Source organism: Andrographis paniculata, unplaced genomic scaffold (assembly GCF_009805555.1).
Source record: "Andrographis paniculata isolate CXL003 unplaced genomic scaffold, ASM980555v1 Contig34END, whole genome shotgun sequence".
Classification (NCBI taxonomy): Eukaryota; Viridiplantae; Streptophyta; class Magnoliopsida; order Lamiales; family Acanthaceae; genus Andrographis; species Andrographis paniculata.
This window is the reverse complement of record NW_026137567.1, coordinates 5,860,062-5,870,583: the sequence shown is the minus strand read 5'-3', so window position 1 is coordinate 5,870,583 and position 10,522 is coordinate 5,860,062. Positions and strand designations below refer to the sequence as shown.

The window sequence follows — 10,522 nt, the reverse complement described above, 5'->3', positions numbered from 1 at the left end:
TTGTATATATGTTCAAAATTCAATCAACTATTAAATACGTACTCTCGACCACAGCAACAGCCTGGTCTCTTTCAGCCATTCAAACACACATATATATATGAGAAACCCCACCCCCCCCCCCCCCCCCCCCCCCCCTTCTTCCAACCAAAGAAAAGTCCCTTCTAAAAATGGTGTTGGTCGTGTTATCCTAATAAATAAATGAAACTTCTAAATAAATATATATATGTATTAAAATTTTTTGGCATATATAAATATGAAATGAATGCAAATCAAGACATTGTTTGCTAGTGATATCGAATATAATGGTGATAACAATGTGTATAGACTTAAGAAATTCTCTATCCATGAAAACCTTCCATTATCTTGTTTTAATTGTGTTAATTTTACAATAATATATGTTTTCGTGAGGAATGCATTATATATTTTTTAATATATATTATATAGATAAGATAATAAATTTTCAGTTCTTTATAGAATATTAGATACAATAACTACAATACAATTCATATAAAAACTATTAAAATATAAACTTGCAAACTCACAGATATAAAACCTCTATTTCCACTAAAGTGTATATATATATATATATAGAGAGGGCTGGCAAATATATATAGAGAGGGCTGGCAAACGGATCAGGTCGGGTCAGGTTTAGGTTCGGATCAGCTTAAACGGGTTACAAAACTTTTGACCTGAACCTGACCCATTTAATTAAATGGGTTGATATTTGCAACTTTAACCTGACCTTTTATTAACCGGGTCAACCTGAATATGACTTATATAACCCGTTTAAATCTAAAATTTTTAAATTTTAATTTAAAATTACAATTTATACTAATAAATTTTTTTAATGCATAATATATATACATATTAAAGTAAAAAATTATTTATTCATATCATAAAACCGATATTCAAGAATTGAATTAACAAACACTATACATAATAGTACATAACACAATCCTTTATTTTTTATTGTTTATTTTTATAAAATTGGCCATAAATATTGAATTGTATTGATAAAATTTTAAAAATATATTTAAATTTAAAATAATATTAATTAAACAGGTTAGACGGGTTATTTTCAGGTCGAAAATGTAGACCTTAACCTAACCTATTTAATTAAATGGGTTAAACGGGTTTGACCAAATTATTAATTGGGTCGAAAATCTCAACCCAAACCCAACTATTTCAGGTCAGGTTCGGGTCGGTCGGGTTAATTTTTGCCGGCCCTATATATATCTTACAAAAGATATACATCTATACTGATTTATACTTTTATACATATTTAATTTGCGGGATGCATTTCTTTGTATATAAAGTTTAAAACACAAATTAAATATCAATATATTTTAATTGGCCTTAATATTAATTAGTTTAGCAAAACACAACAATACATAAGTTAATCAATTGATAATTGTTGAAGAAAATGGATACATTTTAAGGTGACAATTTCGAACAACATAGTGAATATAATCAGAATTAGGCAAGATCAAGAATTTAAACTCAGATCAATGAAAATCGAAAGCCGAAATTATTGTCCTGATTTATTCGTCTTGTCTTTAAATAATTAGACAGATGTTTGACAATTAATAGGAATATAAGAATCAATTTGTGTATAGGAAAAGCCATCGAAAGGACTCAGCTGAGAATTATTTGACTTGTTAGTTTTCTTGACTAGATTAATTAAAACTTGCTTAATAAAGTAGTTGCTATACATGGAACTTTTCAGCAAAACTAATTAAATAGATATATTTTTCACCAAATTTAACATAGGACATTAGTATATGTTTTAGATTTAACATGTATAGAGAAACTAAATATATTCCAAATTTATGAACTTTCATAATAATGTATCGTAACAAGAACCCCCCAAACTTCTAAATTTAGCTTCAAATTTCCCACTCAAGTCCCAGATTTAATTGCACCATAATAAATCAATCATTAAAATTTGTCATGCTTGTCAATACATACATATATATATATATATATGTGTGTGTGTGTGAATGTAAGGAAATTAAATATTCAAACTACCTCAGTTCAATTGTTTTTCCAACTTCCTAAATAATTCCTGCAAGGAAAAATAATAATTGTCTGAGAATAATTCAAACTGCATGCATGCAGAAATATGTTTGTTGAGAAATTAAATAAAAGTAAGTGTGTGTGTGTGTGTGTGTGATGGATATACATACAATATATCTGTATATATCTGTTTGTATGACTAGCTTGACAGCACCACACGTTAACGTTCATGTGCAGTCAGAATAATTCAATGTTTTGAATGTCACATTTAAATGCACATTGCAATTATTTTGGGGCACCAAAATTAATAATCAAACCAAGCATATACATACATATATACACATACATATATGTGTTATTATTTTTACATAAATTACAATAATTCCAAGCATATTTATTTCACCTTGTATTATTACACATATATATAGCAACCTTATTATATTCCTAGTTCTATACACTCCATTTCTTTCACCTACCTTTAACAATAATACTTGGCATGTAATTATAATAATAATAATAATTATTATTATTATTATTATTATTATTATTATTAATATACAAATAAAATTGACGACGACATCAACCACAAGAGTATATAAACCTCGAATCAAACTTAGTATATGCCTAGCTACGACCAAACATATAATAGATTTGTATACATATGAAATAAATATTTAAGTAGAAAAACATTAATGTGCAACTAGTTTTTTCTTTGTCATATTTAATTATTCAAGTACGAAATATATATTAAGTTAAACTATATATATGAAATCCAATTTCAAGTTCTTTAAATTACCAAAGTATATACTTTTGTTGTCTAATTACATATAGATTAGCTAGCTAGGATGTGTGTGTGTGTGTATATATATATATATATATATATATATGAAAAAGGGGGAAGCTAAGAAATAGGATATTCCATAATTCCAACGCTATAAACATTAGATCAGTAAATCAAATTACGAACTCTACAAAAAGCTATTTAGGGTGTGTTTGTTTGGGGGTTTGGATTTTGGGTTGGGATTTGAATAGTAAAAATTTTGAATTTGAATAGTTATATGATGTGATATAAATAGGTGTTGATGTGATGTTTTGAATGTAACATTAATTTTTAGTATAATATAAAAAATGAAAAATAGATGTTTGATTTGATGTTTTTGGGGAAAAAAAATTGGATGAATAATATAAATCTAATCCAATCATTCAAACAAACACACCCTTAATTTCTCCACTCCTAAAGTTGGTTTAGTACATTACTCTCATTAAATCATAATTTGGTGATGATTATTAATTGATGGATTGAATTTTTCGAAACTTGAGATATTATATATATTTATATATAAGAAAATAATTTGAGTTAATGGGCTGCGAAGATAGTCCCGTTGCTTGTCCGGCCCGGCCCGGGCCTCTTTCCATCTTTTTATTTTATCTTTTTTTGGGGGTTCGGCTCAACGATTTGCTAAGGTTTCTGTAGTTCATCCATGCCCACGGGTCACATTTTATTTTACTTTAGTTTTCTTAAGCACTTCGGCGGTCGGTTGGGCCGCCGAGTGGGGGGTTTTGCGGCGAGGAAAGGAGAATTGCATGCCGCCAAATGCCAATCCCACCACCGCCGCATGGGTTTGAAGGTTTGTTCTTCGCTTTTGTTGGATTTTACTGTGAAAGATGGTGGCTTCGTGTTGATTTTTCATGTTTTAATTTGCTTTGGATTGAACAGCGTTGATAATGCTTTTGAAAAGAGAAAATTTATGCGAATAAAATGTTTTTTTGTATTTTGTATTTTGTTTGCTTTTGTTCATATTGCCCTGGAAATTGAAACTGTCGGTTCCTGTAGTAGTATAAATATTTATCAATTGTTGTGTTTGTTTCTTGAACTGAAATAGGAGAATTGAGCTGGTACTCGTTTTTTGAAATTTCGAATTTCGAAGGGAAGTTGCAATTTTGCAATTGAAATGAACATACGTAAGTTTATTTAGCGAATTAAATGGAGGTCTTTGGTTTCCTTTCCCCGTCTCTTGATTTTCGGTTTAGGGTTAGGAAGTTCATATGGAGACTGTCTCTTGTTTATCTTATCTGGCTTGCAGTTGTGCTTGGATCATACTTATGCTGTGGGACTGCACTTCATTTAGTTTTCTTATGCTACCGATTCTGAGCACAAGTGGTATCTGAGTAAGAATGAGCTGAATTGCTTTGATGTATTTTGTCAGTTTTGAACAACTTATGCTGCATTAGTGCCGTATGAGTATGTGAAAGTCGTCTTCATGGGGCCTGGAAAATCTAAATAAGTTTTCCAGTCAAATTTAGAATCTAATCTCTATGGGGAAGAAAGGGATGGAGACTGAAATGACTCATACAGTTGAACCCTAAGTATATTTGCATTAGGAATTAGGAATTTTCTATAAAGCACAAAGTGCCGTGGACCATTTGTTAAAACTAAAGGGTAGAGAGGTAGTGACTTTTTCGTTACTGTGTACTATTAATAATTCTAATTTTCATCACTTTTTGAAACATTGCTGCTGTAGAAGGTGCATGATGCCTTGTTTACAATTTTCCAAGCAGTAAAAAGTTAGGGATCTATAAATTTCTGCGGTGTTTACGTCTTGATTTCAATGTTGTTGTGTTTGTTTATATATCAAGGGTTTTTATTCTAAAACTGCAGTTACTCAGAAACATAAAGTTTTCCCCATGATTTTGAAGCTTTTTCAAGCCCATGTACTAAGAACTTGGTAGTTTTTAGCACTGAACAAGGTAACAATCCTGGTCCTTTAGTTTGTTTCCAATTAATACTTATGGTATGTTTACCTTGTAGTAGTATATAATACATAGTAATCAATGGTTTTGCCTTTTTGTCACTTTGGAGGAGCCTGAATTCATTATGCCATATGTTTCAATGTTTCCGGATATCTTGCATTAGCTCCTTAAAGTGGGAAAGTGCTTTTTTGTGTTATTGAGTATGGAGCTGAAAAGTCTATCTTCTTATGAAATGTATTACTTATTTTTTCTACCTTTGTATAAATTGATGTTCACCCAATTTCGTAGGATTATCCTTGTGCTTTATGTACAAGAATTGACTCTTGACAGAAGAAGTTCTCTTGCATCTTTATGGACTTGCATTTATCTTTGTGGCTTGTTTTTCCTTTCCTTGTTTTTTCACTTGACATTAGATTAATTTGTCCCTCGAGCGATAATTTGACTTAAAAATAATCTGCTGTGATAATGATTGGCGACTGAAGGGGCTATTCTAGAATGAACTCTCAAGCGTGCTTCGATTCATTGCTGATGACACAAATGATTGTCCTATTAACACGATCCTAGTTCTGAGTGGTTGTTGCAGATTTTATCTCACTCACATGTGCGTACATCCTGTGCTGACGACTGAAAATCTTGTTTAGATTGTGTCCCATAGAGTTATGTCTGTTTATAAATACCTCGGCGCACATTCACGCGAGGACAAAAGCAGCTTACGGGAGCCAACCGACAGGTGGGCAGTTACCGCTTTGACGATGACTGCACCAATAGCAGCATGCGAATCTATTAATCCTTCCAATCTTGACTTTGGTGCATTCGGTTCCCTGTTCCACGGAATGAAGTGATGGCTGAAGAAGCGAAAAATTACAACATGTCAATTGTCAGGTAGCTGCTCGAGACAAATATGACGCTAGTGAGACACTTGGCATACTATATCTTCATGTGCACGCACATATTCCGTTAGATTCCATTCTTACAACAATGTTCCTGTTAAAAATAGTATTTATCATGTTTGGAATGATCAGCAGGGCCGTCATCGATGCTGCATGCCAAGAACTCTCCTCCGACAACAGTACGGTTCGCTTCTTGATCTTATTTTATTGAACGCCTTAAACATTTGAAGTTAGATTAAAAACATACCTAAGAAAAGCTCCCCTGTATGTAGCCAGGAATCTGTGTTTGGTTATCTGTCATCTTATCTATTCAGACAAATGAATGACATGATGTAATTACAAGTTGATCCAACAACATATAGCTGTATTTATCTAATTATTGCACCTGAGCTGCTTAGATTGACTTAGCAACTCCCTTAATGACAACTTTGTCTCTAATTATTCTACACAACAATAATATAATAATAATACTTTTTCCTTCCCATTATTTTTGCTAGTTTTAGTTTTGATACGACCATTTATGTTGTATAATCTTCATTGGTTTTTTTCTTTTTGTTTGAAATAATTTTATCAATTGTATTTAGAGGGGAATAAATGTATAGACATTTGAAACTAGAAATAATAACAAAAGATTTGAGGCTACGAGTATATAAGTTTGTTGTGAGGTGGAGCCTCTGTTTCTTGCATTTCTTTCTAATCCTCCTATAATTTGGCCGGTGGTTGAATTACAGAATTATTGCATTTAGTTATTATGGATGATTGAGTGTCATTGGTCATTTAATTATTATCATTGTTATTATTATTATTGTTTATTTAATTTTTTGTTGACTTGGGTTTCTCTTGCATCATCAGATATGTCATGGCTGCATTAGTGTAATAATCCAGGTTAAGGTTGTTGTTAATTGCTTTATTAATTATAGTAAAGCTGTATGTAGTCTTTTTCTGGTGTAGTGTGAAGTCGGGACCTGACCTGGAAATGAATTTATTTATGGTCCACTGCCTATAAAATCTTGGGTTTTTTTTTTTTTTTATTTATATTTTTAAATTTCTGTCCCATCTAATCTAATGCCTTGTATGTCTGAAATTCACCCAACTTGTAATAAATTTTTTGTTCTGATTGTTGTTGGGGGGTTCGTATTTGTTTGCAATTAATTCGAATTCTATGCATTGTTTTGACCCAAAATTGAAATTACGTCTAACACTGTCATTGATACTATTTTTGTCATCAATTATAATTTGCCTTATTTTAAATTTTATTTTTTTCAATTTAAGGTGCATCAGAATTAGTATCATTACTGGGTAAGAGTATTTTTAATTAATTAATGGACAATGTTTGTCTGTAGGGACTCGATTCGACTCGACCCAGACTGACATATGAATGTGAATACACAGGAAAACAGTTGGTAATTAACGTCGAATTCATCATAAAATGGGGACATGCAGTTCACATCAAAACAAAATTAGTTTGTCCAAATCTAATAATGACCACATGAAGAAAAAAATATATTTGTATACATAGACTAATATCTATATCTATATGTACACATTCAGACATGCGGATGTACGTACACACACTAACTACAACTACTACTATTAGTACATATTTATTAGAAATTAATTCCCACGTACGTTAAACAGTGCTGTAAGAACTGAGCAAGACAGACGACAGTAACAACATATATATATATACTAATATAATACTATGTATATATAAATGTATATATGTATGTAAATCTATATTTATCTGTAATGTACAGTTGTGGTCAGTGTCTCTGTCGCGGCGACGGGGGCGGCGGGCCGCCTATTGAGTGCGGTGGCGCCCACGTCGTCCGTGGCGGACTACAGTGGAGATTGAGGAGATTATTGAAATTAATTTGGGGGAAAAACACCATACACACACACACACACAGAAAAACCTAATTTTAAAATTGAAGATAGATAGGTCTCCAAACCCAAATTAATTTTGTTATGTGGGTTGTGGTCTGTCTGTGTACAACAAATAGAATAGCCACTTGCCCCAAATTCGAGCCATGGTATGGTTATGGTAGGTCCATCCCTGTTCCCCCCACCCCACCTCTCTCCATCATCATCATCATTTACATACGATTAATTTTATATATATATACATATATATATATATGTGTGTATCGCCCTTTCTTATCAACAAAAACAAATTCAATTAGATTTTCAAATCCAGTATCTTTTTTATTGGTTAATTGATCGTCGTGTTTAGGGCGACACTGTTGCATCCATGGATGATTGATTGATTATATTGATTGATGAATTAATTAAGAGACAGACAGAGACAGAAACGGGGAATTTAATGGGACTAGAAAATTTTGTAATTTCTTCGAGGTGGATTTACCATCGACACCTCTCATCAGGATTGATTTTGATTATGGCTACAAAAGAGTAGGAGGATTGATTTATACTTGAAAGAAATAAAAATAAAGGTATATAATATATAGGGGGGGAGGAATTATTTATTAATTTAATTAATAATTTATTCATAATTTTAATTTAATTTTGGGTCTGCCATGGAAGGTCGGTCGGTGGGTCGGTCACCAATGGTCGGCGGGGTCTTCGGGCTCGGGCTTCTTGTTCAGATCGATCCCTTCATGGAGCCATTCGGGCTTGACGGCGGCCACGACTCCTCCATGCTCCTGCGGCGGCGGCGGCGGCGGCGGCGGCGTCGACCTGTGGCTGCTGTGGAGTGCGTCGACGCGGGAGCCCACTTCAATCGCCTTCTGCCGGATGGAGGCGGCGGAGAGATCCGTCAGGCCGGAGACGGAGATTTGGTCGGGAAAATTGAGCTTGGCGGTGGGTCCCCGGAGGTAGTAGACGGCGGTGTCGTAGGCCCTGGCGGCGGCGACGGCGGTGCAGTAAGATCCCAGCCAGATACGGGAGCGCTTGTTGGGCTCCCGAATCTCCGCGACCCACTTCCCCCACTTCCTCATCCTTATCCCTTTGTAAGGCTTCTCGTTTCTCCGGCGGCTCGCCGACGCGGCGGCGGCGGCGTTCACCTCCATAGTCGAAGCTGTGTTTTTTTCTCTGAAAAACGAAGGAGGGTGTGTGTACAGTAATCAGCTGCGAGGAGGTTTTTTATTTACTTTGATGGATGAGAGAGAAAGAGGGAGCAGGCATGGTGCAGTGGACTGTAGCTTTTTCAGTTAGGGACTCTGCAGAGGTTTTTGTTGTCATCTGAGATTTAGATGAACAAAGAGGAGGAAGACGACGAGGAGGCAGACGCAGGCAGGCAGGCAGGCAGAGAGAGAGAGAGACACGTTGGCCGAAGAAGAAAGCTTTATGAGAGAGAAAGAGTAGAGAGAGAAAGGACTAAGATACAAAATGCACCGACACCACACCCACAATAATAATAACTATACCAATATTATTAATAATGTTAATCATCTCCACCCCACCCCTCCTCTCTCTCTCTCTCTCTCTCTTTTTATATAAAATTATCTCACTCTCATCATCCATCATTGGATTGGGAACCTGTTTTAATTCATTTCTCTCTCTAGAATTTCTCTGTGTATTTATAGCATCACCCCTGTTATAATAGCTATTTATGATAGGAAATTAGTGGAAAAATATGTACGGGGTTACATCACAGAGAAAAAAAAGAGTGTATGATATATATGAGTAGTTGGCAGCCATGGCCATATATTGTGATAGCTAAGCTACTTGTTGCAGGCGGCGACCCATATTTTCTTTGCAGAGTCCCGGTCCTCAGGTCCCAACTAGATCCTCACCGTGCAGATTGAGTAAACTCACTCCCCGGGTTGCTGGGCGTGGCGCACCCGGGCCTGCCAAGAATAGCTGGCTCAAATTTGTTTTATAATTTTCCTATTATTATTTTCTTTCCAATTAGCTGGTCACTATTTATATTTATATATATTTTAAAAAAAAATTGATACTAGTATTTTTTAAAAATAAATTACATCAAATACTTATTCATTCTTACAAAAACATCAAAGTGAATATTCAATTTTGTACTATTTTCATTAAACCTTCAAATCTTTATATAAATAAAGTCCAATTTTTTAAAAAGAAAGAAAAGAAACCCTTTTGGAGTGGAATTTAACCAACTAAAAGAAAGATTTTTTAGCGAAAAATAAAATTTAAAAAAGGAGAGTTTATTACCAATAAGTAGTTGTCATTAGTTGTGTGGTGGGGAAGACAAATTGATAGTATATATGATAGTAATGAATTGACATTATTGCCATCATTATCTATGCTCTTCATGAGGTAATTCTTTTTACACAAATATATATATATATATATAAATAAAATTATATTATGCAATAGGAGTATTTATTATTACAAAGAGTAGGTCGGTGGTCGGTGGTCGGTGGCGGATTCGATAGGAACCTCTTTTGTCACTAACTCGCTGACTCACTCACTGACTCACTTCCCAACCCCAACTCGTTAATGTCTTCTGAATTTAAATTTTCTGTCCAGTTAGTTTTGGCAATATATTTATTTTCTTTATTACTTTTTTTTAAAAATAAAAATAAAAGAAGAAAATCTTAATTACAAAAAATCCATTATTGTTCTAATCCAAACATGATTGTGTTCGTGTGTGAGACAGACACCAGACATAAATACCAACCTCAAACACAGTAACACGTATATAATTATTGTACAGACATCCGTACCGTTTCCTTAGTTTAATTTCCAATTTTTTTTTTTTTTTCAATTATTCTCTCTGTCACATATAATATAAGTTTACTATTGCAGATATAGCAATTTAGGTAAAATATAATTAATAAGTAATTAAGAAATATATTAGTAAAAATATTTATTATTTAGTAAAAATAATTATAGATTAAAATTAATATAACTAGATAATTTAATTAAGA

At 33.5% G+C, this 10,522-nt stretch overlaps 1 protein-coding gene and 1 long non-coding RNA gene across 8 annotated transcripts; one reads left to right on the top strand and one right to left on the bottom strand.

Annotated features, from left to right (window-relative positions):
* The first annotated feature begins 3,485 nt into the window (after positions 1–3,485).
* On the top strand, positions 3,486–6,095 carry LOC127248922 (uncharacterized). Of its 7 annotated transcripts, XR_007838200.1 has the most exons (5): positions 3,486–3,644; positions 3,900–3,978; positions 4,101–4,185; positions 4,676–4,764; positions 5,351–6,095. It is a non-coding gene; the product is annotated as an uncharacterized LOC127248922 (long non-coding RNA). The 7 variants fall into 7 exon arrangements; XR_007838194.1 differs by lacking the exons at positions 3,900–3,978; positions 4,101–4,185 and having other exon boundaries at positions 5,351–5,649; positions 5,793–6,095; XR_007838197.1 differs by lacking the exons at positions 3,900–3,978; positions 4,101–4,185 and having other exon boundaries at positions 5,351–5,649; positions 5,790–6,095.
* A 1,888-nt stretch (positions 6,096–7,983) lies between these two features.
* LOC127248392 (ethylene-responsive transcription factor ERF011-like) lies at positions 7,984–9,106 on the bottom strand. Its single transcript, XM_051270704.1, has one exon. It carries the CDS (start codon positions 8,684–8,686, stop codon positions 8,219–8,221), a length of 468 nt encoding a protein of 155 aa, XP_051126661.1. The 5' UTR covers positions 8,687–9,106; the 3' UTR covers positions 7,984–8,218.
* Positions 9,107–10,522: the final 1,416 nt, after the last annotated feature.